The sequence below is a fragment of the Lates calcarifer genome, linkage group LG15 (assembly GCF_001640805.2).
Source record: "Lates calcarifer isolate ASB-BC8 linkage group LG15, TLL_Latcal_v3, whole genome shotgun sequence".
Taxonomy (NCBI): Eukaryota; Metazoa; Chordata; class Actinopteri; family Centropomidae; genus Lates; species Lates calcarifer.
The window spans coordinates 11011461-11028463 of record NC_066847.1 but is presented as its reverse complement, the minus strand read 5'-3'; the positions used below and the strand labels follow the sequence as shown (position 1 = coordinate 11028463).

At 41.5% G+C, this 17003-nt stretch overlaps 3 protein-coding genes across 8 annotated transcripts; all 3 read right to left on the bottom strand.

Moving 5' to 3' along the window:
* Positions 1–4: 4 nt before the first annotated feature.
* tmc4 (transmembrane channel-like 4) lies at positions 5–6585 on the bottom strand. The gene is made up of 16 exons (XM_018682579.2): positions 6365–6585; positions 5987–6173; positions 5223–5371; positions 4954–5103; positions 4193–4278; positions 3918–4063; positions 3603–3750; positions 3314–3472; positions 3069–3226; positions 2790–2916; positions 2133–2230; positions 1860–2043; positions 1630–1760; positions 1348–1503; positions 1110–1188; positions 5–957 (listed from the first exon to the last, which is right to left on the bottom strand). Exons 1-16 carry the CDS (start codon positions 6393–6395, stop codon positions 898–900), a joined length of 2049 nt encoding a protein of 682 aa, XP_018538095.1. The 5' UTR covers positions 6396–6585; the 3' UTR covers positions 5–897.
* Positions 6586–7097: 512 nt separating this feature from the next.
* On the bottom strand, positions 7098–14371 carry mboat7 (membrane bound O-acyltransferase domain containing 7). 5 transcript variants are annotated; one of them, XM_018682581.2, is made up of 9 exons: positions 14245–14371; positions 13073–13155; positions 12352–12481; positions 11547–11673; positions 11285–11441; positions 10702–10897; positions 10444–10596; positions 10106–10282; positions 7098–9388 (listed from the first exon to the last, which is right to left on the bottom strand). In XM_018682581.2, the coding sequence occupies exons 2-9, from the start codon at positions 13146–13148 to the stop codon at positions 8977–8979; spliced, it is 1428 nt and encodes a 475-aa protein (XP_018538097.1). In that variant the 5' UTR covers positions 13149–13155; positions 14245–14371; the 3' UTR covers positions 7098–8976. The 5 variants fall into 5 exon arrangements, with proteins under 5 accessions (XP_018538097.1, XP_018538096.1, XP_018538098.1 ...); XM_018682580.2 differs by having other exon boundaries at positions 13073–13152; XM_018682582.2 differs by lacking the exon at positions 14245–14371 and adding an exon at positions 13619–13736.
* A 207-nt stretch (positions 14372–14578) lies between these two features.
* rps9 (ribosomal protein S9) lies at positions 14579–16919 on the bottom strand. 2 transcript variants are annotated; one of them, XR_007814710.1, is made up of 6 exons: positions 16777–16919; positions 16028–16140; positions 15758–15880; positions 15367–15553; positions 15114–15271; positions 14729–14838 (listed from the first exon to the last, which is right to left on the bottom strand). XR_007814710.1 is itself a non-coding variant. In XM_018682586.2 (5 exons), exons 2-5 carry the CDS (start codon positions 16122–16124, stop codon positions 14661–14663), a joined length of 585 nt encoding a protein of 194 aa, XP_018538102.1. In that variant the 5' UTR covers positions 16125–16140; positions 16777–16917; the 3' UTR covers positions 14579–14660. The 2 variants fall into 2 exon arrangements, 1 of the variants encoding a protein (XP_018538102.1); XM_018682586.2 differs by lacking the exon at positions 15114–15271 and having other exon boundaries at positions 14579–14838; positions 16777–16917.
* Between the last annotated feature and the right edge of the window lie 84 nt (positions 16920–17003).

The following is a 17003-nucleotide window of genomic DNA, read 5'->3' as shown; positions in this document are numbered from 1 at the left end:
GAGGTGGCTATAACTCCTGTGATTTTATTATGTAAAAGGAACAAGAAATATACAAATCTGTTTTCATGGACAGACAAAAGTGGTGAAACTCAGTATTTATAGTAAAGACACTCTCTGCATGGCATTTATATAAACTAACCATGTAACAATAACTTAGGTCGGTTATTAATGAACAGGTTGCAATTTCACTTTTTCAAATTCTCCTGAAAAATCAACCTCTTGGTTTAGATCTGTCTAGAACCACATTTTGAATTCAATTATATAAAAACAAAATTATAAAATAAACTTTAAAATTATATATAAACAATTATATATATACCACTGACTTATGTTCAAATATATATAAGAACACTGCTTTGAATAAAAATGTGAATTGTGTCTGATGTGGTTTTTCCATGAAAAGCTTCATTTACCTAGTTTGAATTTCTTAAATGAGGCATTAATCTTCCTCCCTCACTGAAAAATACATAATCTATAAATATACATATTTGTTTCATTTCAAAAGTTTAACAACTGGATATAAGATGTCTCCTACATCACTAAAAGACCATCCTCAGTGTGCAGTATATACAGTGCTGATACAGTGCTGAAGTTTCTACATTGTACTTATGTAGTCAGGATTGGCTCCAAATTAGTAGTGATGTCACAAATCGTGCTCACAGGTAATTGCCTTAAACTCAGATTTAGCACACAGAGACTTTACACATTCAGCAGAAGAATCTGGAAACAGTCTTCAAGCATCAAACCGTGAACATACATTATTCTGCATCGTGAAGGTCAAACACACAAGTGAAGAAACAATGACCAATACACATTTTTGCCTGGAGGGGGACTTTTGATGATTGTAGAAACCAAACATGTTCCATATGTTCAGCCTCCTGCAGCATGTTTGGGTATCTAAAGCTGTCGACTCAGCTCCTCAATCTGCTTCACCAAGAACTGCTTGTCACGGCCCTCCTGCAAGCCAAAGACCCACCACTGCATTAGTAAAACTGAATGCCTGTGAGTATTAGGAAGTTACATAGGCCAGCCTACATATGATCACAATTCAAGACCATGTTAAGTCTTTGCTTTACAGTACACCATAATGGTTAATGCCAACGACTTACCAGTTTTAGCTGCGCTCTTAGCAGAGCAACACTTTTCCCATGGACTGAGGCTAAGGCTATGAAATAGCACATCACCACACTGTCAGAGAGAAAAGAGCCATGATTATGTAAAATAAAATGGACCATAAAGTACCATGTAATATCCAGGTAAAATATAGGATGAAATATATTTCTAGGTTTAAACACAACACTGTATACAGCAGAATAATGATCCAACAGAAAACACAAATTTACTCACCATGATAAGGCAAACAGAGGGATGGAGAACGCCTGGGAGCCGATGAAGAATAGAAACTCCTTTGTAGTTTCAGAGAGGCTGTGGAAAGAGGTTGGGACAATCGACCACATGGTGGGGAAGAAACGGAAAGGACCGCAACCCATAGACGGACGGATCCTGGGAGGACAGAGGGAAACATGTCTCCTCAACAATGTAACATAACATGGAAAACATCCTGCCAGTTCCTACAGAGAAAAAGCTCTGACCGCTGTTACTGCCATTTCATTACATTAATATACTCACTCAGCCAGACTGTAAATCATGACAACTGTGGCCAGGCCCCAGCCAAACAGGAGTACCACCAGGAAAAAGAAGGTGGAGGTGGTGGAGCGAAACGTCTTCAGTGCTGGTCGACAGTTATAGAAGAGTGTGATCTGAGGGGGACAGTGGCATTAAGGACATGAACCAGGGTTAGGGACAAAACCAAACGGCCAAGCATGAAATGTTGGCTGTGTTTAAAACATCATCTTCACCTTCTTGCAGTAGAAGAGGATGACAAACTTGATGGCGTTGATGAGTGGCAGCAGAGGGCAAAAAAGAGCTCCTGTCCAAACCACAGTCTGACCGTAAACCAGACCAAGCACGTTGGAAGGAACCACAAACTCCTGCCGACCCACCCACTGAGCCAGCTTACTGGACCAGTTGTCCACCACCATCCTGATACACGCAAAAACACAACTTACTGTAAACACAATCTGAGAGTTTTCATCTTATTTTAGACGAATTGCTCACACAATGATTTGTACCTGCGTGGAAACTCCACCAGGACGAGCACAGCAATGTTGATTAAGAGGTCAAACAGCGTCAGCTTGTACATCTCCTGTCCCACTCGTGTTTCCCAGCACTACATCATGAGACGAACATGCAAAGATACAATGCAATATATATATATTTGCAGGACTATGTCACTCAAGGTAGTCACATTATTCTCTACAGGCCGTACTTGTAACCATTTGGCATTTTACAAAATTCAGCTACTATCATCACAAGTTACTGAAAAGCTTGTGTGCAAACCTAGACTGTTTTATCTTTGTTGTTTTATTCTGGTGCCATTTGGCAAAGTCTTTCCTCTTGCAGTTGTCTACTGTAGCCCCCAGTCAATCCCTCTAACATAGTGTATTCTCTGTCTCTACAATGTGTTGACACATAAACAAACTGCCAACAGAATTATTTACTTTTGTAAACACAGCCAGAACAGGGAACTTAGATTAGAAAAACAAACATCTCCTAACAGCAGAATTGCCTTATATTCGTTATCTCAATCATTCCCTCTTCTGTTTCTCCTTAAGCCGCTGGTGTTTGTTCAGTAACAGCTTGGTGACTCCTTCGATCCTGTTTGTGAGAGAGAAGCATCTTTGAAAATAATTTGCATCTATTTAAGGACAGTCAAGTGGTTTAAGTACCTGATAGACCTCATGGTTGTATTGGCACAGTTCACAGGCTTTATTGTTTGTGTCCCCCTTACAGGTGATCTGACGCCACAGGGTGAAGAGGAGAACGCCCAGACTCACCAGACGCAGGAACACTGCCCTGGTCAAAGAAGGAAATTACTGTTCAATATTCTGATGCTAAAATTACTCAGGTGTTTAAACAAAGATTAGAGATTATTACACTTTAGTCTACATTAAGGATTAAACTAAATGCTCTGACATTGTCACTCCCACAGAAACACCAGTGCTAACCTTAATAGTGCCACTATGATGGTAGTGCTGGGGGTGTATCTCTCTATTAAGGCGATCTGGTCACACAGCAGAGGCACCACAAAGTTTCCAGTGGTGATGACAATGGAGGGAAGATACTCAAAAATCAAACCCAGGATCCCTTGCTCGTCACTTCTTTCCTGTTGGGAAGAGATGGGAGCCAAAATGTCACCCAAGGTTTACACAAGACCACATCAGCATCACCACTGTACTCTAGCATCATGTACCTGGCTGAAGTTGGTGGCCTCAGAGATGCCGTAGAAGGCTGCTATAATGAGCCCGAGTGCAAGGAAAAACATAAAAACACGTAGAGAGTATAAAAGTATTTTTTGACACAGAGTCAGAGCAGCTGCCTGTTTCTTTATCCTCTCCTCCTCCAGGTCCACCTGACAGAGGGAGAAAGAGAGAGAGTAGAGAGATGAGGTCAGGGGTCAGAAACGATTATGTAAAACTGCGAAGAGAGAAACTGCCACGCGTCCATCACATCTCTGCAAAGTAGGACAGATCCCCTCTGACCTGCAGCCGGTAGTGGATGTTTTTCTGCTTTAGCTTGGTCGCTCGGTCTCCCAGGCAACCGTAGTCCCAGCCCGTGAACACTATCATGCTGTAGTTGCCCACAGCGCTGCCTCCCGTTGCCACAGCAACTCGAGCTGCGGTCCCCATGCTGAGTGTGAGAGGAGAGGAGGTCACAGAAGCAGGTCAAAGTGGATCGGGCTTTTAAATGTCATTCTATTTGTTTGAGTCAGTCCGACCTGACCCTTCACCGACATACACAGAGGCTGGATATTGATTGTTAATACTGAACCTGAGAGTGTTTGTCGTGGGACTGACCGTGCAATGATGCAAATGAGACAAAAGGCAAAGTAGAAAACAGCAGTGAAGAGGTAGGCCAGGGGGATGTTGTAGGAGAAGTTCCTGTCCTCCACCATTGTGTTGTTGTAGTAGCCGTAAAACAGGTATGAATACTCCATAAAACCCTGAACGAAGAGGAGAGGATGGTCACTAAACATGTCTGATATTAAACTTAAAAAGATTGATATCTGTTTTGCTGTATGTTATGCAAGTCTTGTATCTTTGCAGATTGTTGCGATGCTGCAGTTTCTCACCGTTCCCGAAAGTAAGTCAAGGAAATAATTATAGAACACCACCAGGCCTTGAGGATTGGGGTCATACTCCATGCATGCCTCTGGACCTGGAAAACACAGCAAGGGGAAAAGCTTTATGATCTGTGGATGCGTCTTCAGATAACACTGTTTCTATAGGTCTGACTGCACCTCTCTGAACATATACTGTAAGTCCTGTGGTTTCAGGAGCGGAAGAAAAGCTGCAGTGGTGATTAAATGCAGGTCTGTGGCTCCCTTGATAGCAGGGTCTTATAATTCCAACAGTATCAACTCGATAAAGCTCACAAACCTCACACTGCTTTGAAGAATCTAATGGTTTTGTTTAATAAAATGAGCTTTTCCTACTATGACAATAATCAGAATATCTGCAGTGAAAAAGGCTTATTGTATTGTCTGTATTTTACTCATAGCGATGATAAACTAACAATAAATACATTTTTCTCTAGATATTGTTTTGGGATGAAATCTTCTGCTCATGCACTGGTGAGCATTTCTCCTTTTATATTTCAGAGGGGAATACCACGGCTGGTACCACTGTCTCTACAAACACCCCGGCCTCTGAGGCTGTTGCCTGGAAACTGTTGCATTAAACTGTGAGGAGGCTTCCTGGTTATATTTGGAAGAATTGTGCCAAAATATCAGAATGAAATGAAGAACCGTGAAAACACAACGCCATGTGTTACCCCAAGGTTTAAAGCAGAATTAAATGTAGTGAAGTGACTGGAGCCTGGATAAATCATTACCGGTGTTGTTGACGGGGCTGGACCCAGCAGATCTGAAGATGATGCTGGGGATGAGGACAAATCCAGCAATCAGAGAGAAGGAAACAAAATTGAGCACCACCAAGAATCGCAGGAACAGGAAGTAAGACTGGACACCACCTCCAAAGTTCCCTGTGGGGGAAAACAAAAAGCCATGATTAGAGAGTATACACTGTGTCATCTGTAGGCTGAAAAATCCTCGTTAATCAAGCCCCTTAAAATCCACTAGAAATAATACACTGAACATGTACCTCCAATTTTTTGCAAAGACTTGCTCCACAGTTCGAAAAAGTAGAGAAATTCTCTGGTGGCGTTTTTGAGTTTACACAGAGATTTGGACTTCTTCCTTTTCCATGACTCCACACTGGAAACCACAGGCACCTGCATTTGCTGCACCTGCCTGTAATGGACAAGTTTTTAAAACATTTCAATGACTCTGGACTAACTATAGCTTGATTTAATTATTGATCTGTAATTTTCAAATAATTTCCAAGACATTTCCTCACAAGACATATGTAATGTCTACGTCTACATATACTGTAAGTGAGTCTAATTATTGGGAAACAATGTTCAGTTGATACATTTCAAATTAATTCATTTCAACTACTTAACCTAGAGAGACAGATTTAGTCAGTGCACAACATATAAAAATCTGAAATCTGAAAACATATATGAAGAATTAAGTTTCCAAAAATATACAAGGAACAAATGAGGATTCACTTGGATTTAAGTTATTTCCTGTAACCTGTATCAATTAATATAGGTCTTTTCCAGAACATTTCTTGGAAATTGTTATGTAATTTTTTTCATAGAATTAGGGGAAACATGTTTTTAAAAATGATATAGGTATTATCATATTCAAATGATAGATTAGACTAGATTAGATTAGATAGATACTTTATTGATCCGCAGGGGAAATTCACAGCTGAATGTTTCCATATGTTTTAAAAATGTCTTTAGTCGATCTTTACTTAACAAATACTAAAAGTACACAAAAGGTCAGTAGTTTTCATACCTCACAGCTCTTTTCAGAGACATGGGGAGAGGGATGCTCTTGAGGTCCCGGCGCGGTCCACTGTCGCCCCCCCCATCCTCGTCTGCAGGGGTCGAGTTCCAGTTGAACTGAGGGTAATTCTGATTGGACACTCGAGATGAAACCCTTCGGAACCTCAGTGACTGATGCTCATCAGGGAAACAATTCCCTGTGAGTGGTGGAGTGACGGACAGAGAAACAAGGAAGGAAATGATCAAGTGGTTTGTGTCCAGACAGTAACATTACAGAGTAACATTATTCAGATATTCAGTCAAGTCAGACGTTGTCCAACGGTTTGAAGTGAACAGAACCAAAAGCACAAATAAAAAGGCATGCCCTCAGCGTGTTCATAAACCTCACCTGAGCCTTGTCCCTGTGGTTCACTGGCCATTTCTCTGATGCAGTTCAGCACAACCAGCTCCTCTGTAACCACATCTAATACTTTACCAACAACACACTCAGAATAAAACAAATGGTGAACCAGCTCGTCATGAGGAAATGCAGTCTATCCAGGAATCCCTTCCCTGTCGTCTTCTCTCACGGACTTTACTCCCCTTAATGCCCTCACAGGTACTTCCTTGTACACTTTAACCCATTATTTTCCAGAGAGATCGTTACCACTCATTCACAATGTGTAGCGTCTAGTAGCAAACAGGTTAAATGTGTCACTGAGGGGTTGAAATGTCTATGAGTATACTGGAAACCTGAAGGATTATTTTGGTGAATTCATTGTGGGCAGTGATGGAAATAAATAAAATACACATATGTACGAGTTAACATCATGAATTCACCAGCCACAAAACATATTTCATCTACCCAGGCCGTTGTTAACGACACACACTGGTTCTTAGCTGAAAGAAAGCACTGAAACTCTGTTGTGAGGTAACTAAGCAGGTGTGTTTGTTCACTGAAGCTGGAGAGTTAATGATTTTCCAGTCTGACAACTAAAGAAATGTGATGTATAAAAGCCTTTTTTCTATAAGCTTTATCTTAATGCATTACACAAGGTAATTATGAACTTTACACGGATCAAATAAATCATAGATAATTATATCAAGTAGACTTTAAAAAAAGAGAAGACAAGCAAGTGACATTGGTGAGGAAATGCTGATATGTATTCCACATGTAACACTGTTACAAAGCAGGGAGTGTTACAGTTTGTGAAGACAAATACGAGCAAAGAAAATAGACAAGAGGCAAAAAATAAATAGTCTGGAGATGAAGTGAGGGACCATTATAATCCACAACTATCACTGTGATGTAATAGTAAAAATAAAGGGAACCATTTCTGTAAGGGTTGTGGTTTGGCACAGAGAGAGCAAAGGGTAGCGGCATGACATAAAATTAATTTGTAATTCAAATTATCACAGTTCCAAGTAAGGTTTAGTTAACAAAACACACTAGGAGAAAAGGTGTTTCTGCTGCTGTCAGTCACGCTCATATAAAACAGACATTCGGTAGAGTTATCACACAGCTTGAATGAGAGATCCCTCGACATGTTCTCCAACTGTACACAGTTCACTCTGCTTAGGACTGAGCAATGATTCAGTATTATCATTTATCCAATTTGTCACAATAACTTTTTCAGTCACATGTAAAACATAACTCTGACAGTTTGTTGCTTTGAACATTAATTTGATTATCTTACACATGATTTTTGCTTTTCATACTGTGACATACAATATATCAATACTGAAAATAACCGTCCAGCCCTAACTGTGCTGTTATTCATGACACACATTGGCAGCTTGTAGTTATAATGTTAAACTTGCCACTTTTTGTATCAAATGTTTGGTCCCAACCCTGAATGGTCCATGATGGCAGTACGAACAATTTGGCAGTGAACAAACTGATGCGATTTTTCACATGGCACACACTTCACTGGAAACAACACAGCTATAGAGATGTGAGTGCGTAATGTTCCTGATATGATCTGAGTTGTTAACAGTTACAGGCAGAACAACAGTGAGGAAAAAACATCCAAACAGAGAAACATTTTGGATTCTCTGGATCAAGGGGGTAAAAAATTTCACACAGTAAAATAGGGAACATTATAATGCTCAGAATGCTTTGAGTTATTAAGAAGTAATAAGAAGCAGTGTTGATGTAATCTGAACCTTTCTTTGCTACTTCAAACCTAAACCAGTTTAATTTCACTGTGCATCATGAGGCTCGTATTTCTGCTTCGTAAAAGTGACAGTTTGTTTTACATTTCAATTTTTCTGTATTTAACTCTCAGAGAAATGTTGTTGAGACTGTTTGCTGTAGTCAAAGACAGTCAAGGTGCTGATTTAAGAAGTCAAACGGCAGCAAAAATTATTTTGCACTATAAAATGTATAAATTGGAAAACTTACACTCACAGTGGGACTGGTATTAACAGATGGGCCACACCAGCTGAGCCTTAATGATGATACTGTGATAACATCACACTCTATTCATTCTTTACTCCAGTATAAACATACTGTAACATAACACAAGTACTGCTGGAATGTTTTGTGTTGGTCATAGAAACTATTTTTAGGATCACTCTGAGCAGGTTACTGTCGCTCTGCTAACTGTCTTTAAAACAGCATCTTAACACATCACTGACCTCAATTTGACCAAAACCTAAAACTGAGTATTGGTGTCTTGAAATAAAATCATGCACACAGTACAGGCAGATGCCCAAGTTGCCACTCACAATACAAAAGTAACATTCATTGAGCTCAAACATTCCTCTCCCAGTGTTCACAGTACTTTTATGTACACATACACATATGACATGTCTCCGGTGGTGATGTTTTACCAGGAGTTACTGTATTCTTAATAAAAATCGAGTTGAACTTTTCTCACAGGAAATCTTATTGGACTGGTGTGTGGTGTTTGTTTGCTAGAAAGATGGTGTAAATAATGCAGTAAATTCCAGTCTTGAAGTAACTCCTCCTCCTCATGTCCAAAAAATTATCCAACCAGTTCCTTTCTTTACCTCCGTTCAGTCTGTTTTTTCTCTGGCTTTGTCGTTCACATTCTCTACCTTCTCTCCCTCTCTCTTCTCCTCCCTGTCCCCTCTCCTCCCTTCCCTTTTCCCTCCCTTCAGCACCCTGCCCACGACTATGCAGCAGACAGCGATGATGTGCATGATGAAGTAGATGGACATCCAGTAGTAGATGGTGTCGGAAGCCTTCAGCAGCACAAAGCCCATGCACATGTAGTCGTAGGCCCTCATCTTCAAGAACCAGTGAACCCAGTCGAAGATGTTCTGCCCGCGGGGACCCAGTTTGGCTCGGACAGAGGCCTCCATGGCAGACTCGGCTGCGATGCACAGGGGGATGGTGAGGAAGGAGAGGTAGTAGCCAGCGTGTAGTCCATGCCAGTAGGCGCTGATGAACATAGTCCAGCCAGCCCTGAGAGTTACAGACAGGAGAGAAACATCACAGTGAGGGTTTCTGTCTTCTGTTGCTACGTTTACTTCAGGTAAAAAATTTGGATGCTGAGGCTTGAGATGGTTTGCAAAGTTAAATTGGACCAATGGCGGTTTTAGTTTTAACCCACAAATTTTATATGAAAGGGGTATTTAAAGTCTCTGGCAGGCCATGTAATAATCTCTATGTGAGCTCTGTTTTTCAGGAAATAAACATTAAAAATTGTATCTCATACATTACTCTGTGCTTGATATAGCTTATTTCCATGTGCCAAAAACCAAATCTCTGCTACTTACACTGTCCTGCTGCTGTAAAAATATTGTTTGAGTAACATTTGTTAAAAACTATCCTTGAAAATAAACGTACATAAGACATTGTTGATTTTGGTCTTTTCATGGGATATGTTGACAATAACTAACGAAGAATATCATCGGCCATATTTGTTAATATTTTACTTTATTAACCTACAACAGCGTTCTCTAAAAGGCATTTTCCTTTTTGCTGCAATTTGAAATTAAACACTGTTATGAGCTATAAGTGGAGCTTCACTGGTATTCCTGCAGAATATTAACATTTAAAGTGCAAGTTGATTAGTAAGAGGGAAACTAATCAGCTTTACTTGTAAAATAATTACTATAAGCTGGAGATACTTGCTGTTATCTCACAGCTGAAACCTGAAAGAAATTCATACAGCCTTACCTGAGAGTGTAGGCTCTGAAGGGGGCGTTGGGGTAGATATAGTGATGCAGCCACCACTGCACGGTCATGTTCCAGTAACGCATGCCGTGTCGGACCTTCACACAGAAGTCAGTGTTGTAGCAGTCAATGTTCTGGATGGTCCTGAAGTCATATTTCTCTTCAGCTGTGGGATCAGGACTGAACACGAAGAGAGGAAATTTAGAAAAAGAGAAAAGAAACTGGCATAAATACTGACGCAGATAATACAGATAAAGGTGTTAGAGAGCAACAACATTTATCTTATTTCAACAGATACTGATACATCCTCTTTTGATATAGTAGTTCCTGTGGAGATGTACCTGTAGTTGACAGTGGGTCCTCCTCCAGGTTTGGACAGCGCCTTTTCTGGATAGCAGCCCAGACCTGCACTGATACAACCAGCCTCAGCTCCACACCACGCTGCATAGAAACGCATCCTGAACACGAAAAATACTGCTATCATGTAGAAAAACCTGGCGATAGAAACAGAAGGAAACAGAGACAAGAAGGACATTATTCACCAACTGGGCTCCAAACAGTTTGTAATCTACATCAGGAGTAAAGAACTGTCACAATACCTGAAGAAAAAGTTCTGATCCAGGAACTCGTCTGTGCGAACGTAAGCCAGAGGGAAGACAGAGTTGACGGCCAGGAACAGAGCGCCATAGACGGGAACCAGCTTCAAACGCTGCAGACACGGTGTCAAGCCGGGCAGGGCCAGCGGGGTCGGCTGCATCAGCCAGTCGACGTACGTTTGGAAGCGAAAGAAAGGGCCTTTATGGAGAGGGAGGGATGAGATAAAGGAATAAAGGCAGCGTCAAGGAGGCAGCGACAGGCAAAAACAGACAATCGTGATAATGCAAGACACAAAAGGGAACAGTGGAGGGTAATGTGGATAAGAGAACAAAAGGAGAGCAGAGGTTTATGAAGAGTTGAAGTAATTTAGAAATAATACTGAAAACAATGTGGACTCACACAATATTGGACAAGTAGCGGAGAGTGAGACAAAGAGAGACAACAGTTAAAATTCATGCAAATGCAAATGAACATCAACCACAGCAACAACACATCATGTTTAATTTTCAAATGTTCATTAACATCTTAACAGACACAACTCCCTCCTACCATCATTATTCAGAGAAGACGTTTCCACAGACTTACCGGTCATTATACCGACATAACAGTAGCTATAGGACAGAGCATCATAGAGCGACGGCTCCTTAGACAGACCACCAATGACAGGAGACTTGCCAAAAGAGCTCACTTCCTTTTTCTTTTCCGTGTGGAAACTGTGCACCTCGTTGGCCAGACTCACCATCTGAGGAAGACGCGTCAAACATCAACAAAGATACACAAGTAGTAAAGACACTGTGTGTTGCTTTTAAAGACTTATCCACTAATTACTCTGCTTCTGTTTCTGTACCTTAAGAGTGAGAAGTAGCTGGACGGCGTTGGCAAACGGTGTCGGTGGAGGCAGACCGAACCAGGTGACCAGCCGGAAGAAGAGGAGGTAGAGAAAGGTCCAGCTGAGGCTCACTGCTGGGGCATGCCTTGTAGACCGAGACAAGTGTTGTGAGTCAGTTTATATGTTCGGCTGCACAGTAACTAAGGTTCAAGTTATGTAGACTGTTGTATTCTTTTTGTTGTTTGAAAATGTTATTTATTCATTTGTTTGCACATGAAAAATACAATTACTATAAAAGATATGATATGTACAGAGACACAAATGCTAAAAGGTTCCACAAAGACCTTTCCTAAAACCTTAAGGCAAGGTAAAGAGTTACAGTAAATAAAAATAATAAGGGATAGACAACTACAAAGTAAAGAAAAAAGAAAAAGAAAGTCAGACAACACTGTAACTGGTAGTTTACAATGATGGTTTAAGATGTTTTTAACCCTGCTAATTGATTGATCATTTCAGTCACTTTGAAGCAACAATTCCAAAATGAGTGATTTGCTGCTTGTCTTTGTCAAACCTGAAGATAAATTGAACATCTGTGGGTTTTGGACTGTTGTTAAGGCAAAACAAGTGACTTCAAGACATCAACTTGGGCTTTGAGAAATTGTGAGGAACATTTTTTTTTAACTTGAGCAAATTAGCAGATTAAACAATACTAAAAGTAGCTGTAAGTTGCACAGCCACTGTCCTGACTTTAATACTAACAGCATGAGTTTCATACACTGAAATGAGCTGAAAAACAAAACAAAACACAACTTTCATCTCTCACCGCCAGCTGCTCTTTATAATAATCCATGTTCCAATCACCGTCACCAGAGAGTGGAGTGTGTGGATGTGACAGGTGGCGATGGTGATGGAGAGACCCAGGAGAAGAGCTGCCCCCTGCTTCACAGGTGGACCTGGATTGAAAGCAAAATTATACAGTGAATTCGCCTATAACCATCTGTCAAGCAGCTACAGTACATGTGGTGAGATACAGTCATAAAGTCTGTATGAAAACAGACACAGATAACAGTGTTGTTGAGGAAAGTTGCGTGGAGGCCTGACACAGCCTGACACATCAAAGATGTTTTCCAGGTTTTGAGTAGAGCTACTGCATGTATTAATAAAGTTGTACAAAGCCTCAGTGGCTTCAGAGGGAGCAGTGCTAAGAAATGTATGGAATAAAAAAAGATATATTTGGTCATCCTGCATTGATTTTTATCATTTTACTTCTTTAAACAGTCTATTCTAAGTCCAACAGTGTTATAGGAGTGTAACACTAAATCAATGGAGTACTCTTTTAAGACATATGACTAACTGTTGATGTCGTAAACAGGATGTGGTACCAATTTCTGCGATAAAAATATGAACAGGGTGTGAGAACATGCATACAACTGCTTCTGCATTTACTGTCAACCAGGGGCAGTGGAACCCAAATACAACATGCTTGTCTACATTTCTCAAAGGTAAATAACATCAGGTGGGTTACACTCAAGTGAGGTACTCACTGAGGTAACGGAAGAGGAATCCAGCAGGGATGGAGGCAGCAAGAATTCCCAAGTAAACCAGCTCATCAGGAGACATGGCTCTGCTGGCAGAGACACACACACATCAATATACAAAACAACACAAATATGAAGCATCAGTTTCAACAGAGCACAATGCAGCACAATCTACTGCAACAAATACTACTGTGATTAAGCTCATAATTTCTATTTTTATTGAGACTGAATCACAGGATAAACTCTACAGAGGGCTTTGCGGATGTTGTTTGTACTAGACCACACAATATTGCAAAGTGGTGGTGATACTCTTCCCCAAAAGCTACAAATAAAGAGTGAGGGCTGCAGAGGAAAGTATTGATTAGTTTATATATTTAGCATAGTTCAATCTGTCCCATTGTTTTCCTCCATTTTGACATTTGTGGACATCAGTTGTGGGACAAATACCCAAACCTTTTCCTTAAATAAAATCACCAGTGGTAAATATTCTGAACTCAAATTAAGTTCAAGATCAAATTTGAAATTAAGTTCAACACCAGTAAATGTACTTACTTTCCAAAACTTTCTGCAGTCACGTCTTAGAAATTCATTTGAAAAGCTATTACACGTAATATACTTGTCTTTGACTTTACCGTTTATCTCGAGTAGTGATATTGTTTAGGTGAACAGCAACAATATTTATCACATCTTCAGGATGTTTCACAATACCTCCTCCGTCTGAAACGAACATCTTTCCAGTTAAGGCAATATCCGGAAAAGTGCAGGCAAGAGCACGTTGTAACATTATTTAAACAGTGCTCGATTAAAAGGGCTCATAAAGAGACGAAATTAAAAGGACGGCACATATTCCAGTATTATATAACACGGATTAACATGTGGGAACTTGATGGAGTTTAGTTTGTCACAAACAGCGCGTATCGGTTTTACGGAGTTACACATCACAAGTTATCAGTTAAATTCACTCGGGAGTTTATTAAAATGTGTCTGACTGGAGGATGGTGAGTGCTACATTGCTGCTTTATAAATAATAAGACCAGATAGGATGGACCATTGTAGCCGTTTCAGTACTCACTGCTATCACTGTTAGCATTTTGTGTCCAAACTAAACGGTCATTAGCTACAACACTGACCAGGCGATATAAAAGCAAGAGAGAGCTGATAAGCTTTCGATTACTCACGTTTATAGTGTTGAATACACAGTTTGAGGAGTGTAGTCTCCGGCAAAGCCTGCACACCCACACCTTTAACAGACACTGCCTTTACTTCCTGGTTGACGAAAGATGACGCCACCCGGTGGAACTGGGCGCTACCATTTCACCGGCAGGGGTGTAGACTGTACTACTCTGAACTCAGGGACACTGTGAATCAACCGCACACGTTCACAGCTTCTACACTTCATCTAGATCATTTTAAAGTGAATAATTTGTGGTTGACGACTTCTCATATGGCTGGGCTGATGCCACAGTACAATAAAGTTATGACAGGTTAAAAGAAAATCAACAGGCACAGCTCTTCTCTGGTCAGACCAAACATTTTTATTGAAAATTTCGACACAACAGGAAGTTATCGTCACACTCCCTGGACGACATCCTTCTTAATCCTCCTCCTCGTCGTCAGCTCCTCCAGCTCCACCCTGGCCCTTCTTGGCGTTCTTTCTCTTGACGCGGCCCGGGCGTCCGCCACCGTATGGAGACCTCAGGGAGAAGTCGATGTGTTTCTGGCTGTCCAGTCGAACCACAAAGGAGGGGATGTTCACCACCTGCTTGCGCACACTGCAAAAGATACAGACAGATGATGCCTTTAGAATAACACAATTCAAACTGAGAAACTCAGCTGGACAATAAAGTGTCTAATTTATCAGACTTTAACATGTAGATGGGTTAGTGCCATCACTTTACTGCAGGCTTCATTGACGAGGAATTCTTGACACCACAGAAAATCTGAATGTATAACTTAAATCATCAGCCTGAGTGTATTTAGTACATCACAACGCACAAGGTGTAGTGGAGCACTACAATTGCCCGAGGTGCAATCCCCCGTACCTTACCTGACAGCCACAACACCACAGTGGCACAGTCCGAGCCCTCAGCGGCAGGATTGGCTCTGGGCAATGTCTACTGACAAGGTGTACGGTTTTGATACCGAATTGACCTTGCTGAAAAGTTAAACTGATCTCAGCGCAGAGTGTTACGAGTTGGAGGTCCTCTGATGGAACAGGAAGCATCGACAGTTTTGCATGAGTCCCTCAGAAGACTTAAACCCCTTAAAATACTTGACATTTGTTCCCCCTCAGATCTTACCGGATGTGCCTCTGGCGGATAAGGACACGGGCGTGGTGGATGCTCTTGGCGAGTCCAAGCTTGAAGACCTGCGTCTGCAGCCTCCTCTCCAAGAAATCTTCAACCTTCAGACCCAGGATGTAATCGAGCTTCATCTTACCCTCGTCCAGCACACCGATCCTCACCAGACGCCTGAGCAAAGCGTTACCTGGAAAACCACACAGGAGCCATTCACTTCATAAATCCAAACATAATAAGGCACATAAACTGTAGATGGCATTTAAAGTCAAGTGACAAAACTGGCCTCATTGACGAGGAATTCGTGACACCACAGAAAAGTCTGACAGTTGATAATTAAATCATAGGCCAACACTGCACTGATTACAACAGTGACGTGAACTTGTGTATGTACCTTCAAACAGACGCTTGGGGTCCTTCTCATCCAGAGTCAGCAGCTCTCTGGCAGCTTTGCGGATCTTGGCCAGGGTGAACTTGACCCTCCACACCTCACGCTTGTTCCTCAGACCATACTCGCCTTGAAAGAGGAAAGAGCAGATTTTAAGTTCAGTGCAATCCAGTCTAGCAACGTAAGCAAAAAACAGCAACACGGGGTAAAACTAAACGCATTAAATAACGTTGCTTTATACTGCATGGTGTTGGTGTTAGTGAAATCACGACGTACCGATGAGTTTCAACTCCTGGTCGAGACGGGACTTCTCGAAGGGACGGCGGGGGGTGACATATGTCTTGCGACAAACCCAACTCCTGGCAACGGGCATGGCGGCTTAGAAGTGCCTGCAACATGAGGACATCAGACATTGTGTTACTCAGTGTAAAGAGGTTAAGAAGCTGCTTCTTCTACAACTCCGATTAGCAGTTCACGGCGGGTGAAACACATCTGAGTGATCATGTAAACTGTGTGACAGAGTTGTCTCTGCGATTCCATCTTGCAAACTTGTACCAAAGTCTTTGGAAGCTAAATTCAATCACAGGGATCTGGGTTGCAGATAACAGATGACACTCCTATAAAGTAGCTGTTAAACCTCTCAAAAACTAACATGGTTATCTGCACATTTAGCTCTGCGATCACGGAATCGCAGGTAATGACACTGCTAAGGAAGAGAGGGGTCATAAAATGTCTTCATAACGTGGAGAAATCGTGTAAATATGCGTTAGAGACCGGCATTTTGTCAGCCATACGACCAGGCCGCGCGGCACCACACCACGTTTTTCAGTGACAAGCTAGCGTTAGCTTAGCCGCATTAGCTCTTCCCTCTAACAACACATTGTAAAATGCCACATAAGCCGTTTAAAAGACACATTCGCCCGTATATAAAACCTTCCCTTCCTCGCCTATGAATTCATGTACATTTCAAAAGTCCAAATGTTGTGTGTTTGCGTTGAGAAACAGCGTGAAGCCGCGGCTCGTACCTGTCTCGCTCAGGCTCGCGCAGTAAAGAGGACGTTAAAGGAAGTTCCCTTTGATTTATAGGGCCGACGCACTCACTACATATCCCATAATGCCCCTCTGCACCCGAACGGAAGTGGGAACGTTTGTCTTGTCTCCCCCCGTTGGTCGAAGGGAAAACAACAGCTAAAAACAGGCGGTACTAGCTTCAAATGTCCGTGTGTGTGTGTGTGTGTGTGTGTGTGTGTGT

Coding starts and splice junctions, on each gene's coding strand:
- mboat7 (XM_018682581.2), bottom strand. CDS start 13,148: ATGTCTCCTGATGAGCTGGTTTACTTGGGAATTCTTGCTGCCTCCATC. Junction 11,674..12,351: donor ATTATAAAGAGCAGCTGGCG/GTGAGAGATGAA, acceptor TCGGTCTACAAG/GCATGCCCCAGCAGTGAGCC. Junction 10,597..10,701: donor GATCAGAACTTTTTCTTCAG/GTATTGTGACAG, acceptor TTCTATCGCCAG/GTTTTTCTACATGATAGCAG.
- rps9 (XM_018682586.2), bottom strand. CDS start 16,124: ATGCCCGTTGCCAGGAGTTGGGTTTGTCGCAAGACATATGTCACCCCC. Junction 15,881..16,027: donor CCAGGAGTTGAAACTCATCG/GTACGTCGTGAT, acceptor TCCTCTTTCAAG/GCGAGTATGGTCTGAGGAAC. Junction 14,839..15,366: donor ATCCGCCAGAGGCACATCCG/GTAAGATCTGAG, acceptor TATCTTTTGCAG/TGTGCGCAAGCAGGTGGTGA.
- tmc4 (XM_018682579.2), bottom strand. CDS start 6,395: ATGGCCAGTGAACCACAGGGACAAGGCTCAG. Junction 4,064..4,192: donor TTGACTTACTTTCGGGAACG/GTGAGAAACTGC, acceptor CTCTTCGTTCAG/GGTTTTATGGAGTATTCATA. Junction 1,189..1,347: donor CCTCTGTTTGCCTTATCATG/GTGAGTAAATTT, acceptor TCTCTCTGACAG/TGTGGTGATGTGCTATTTCA.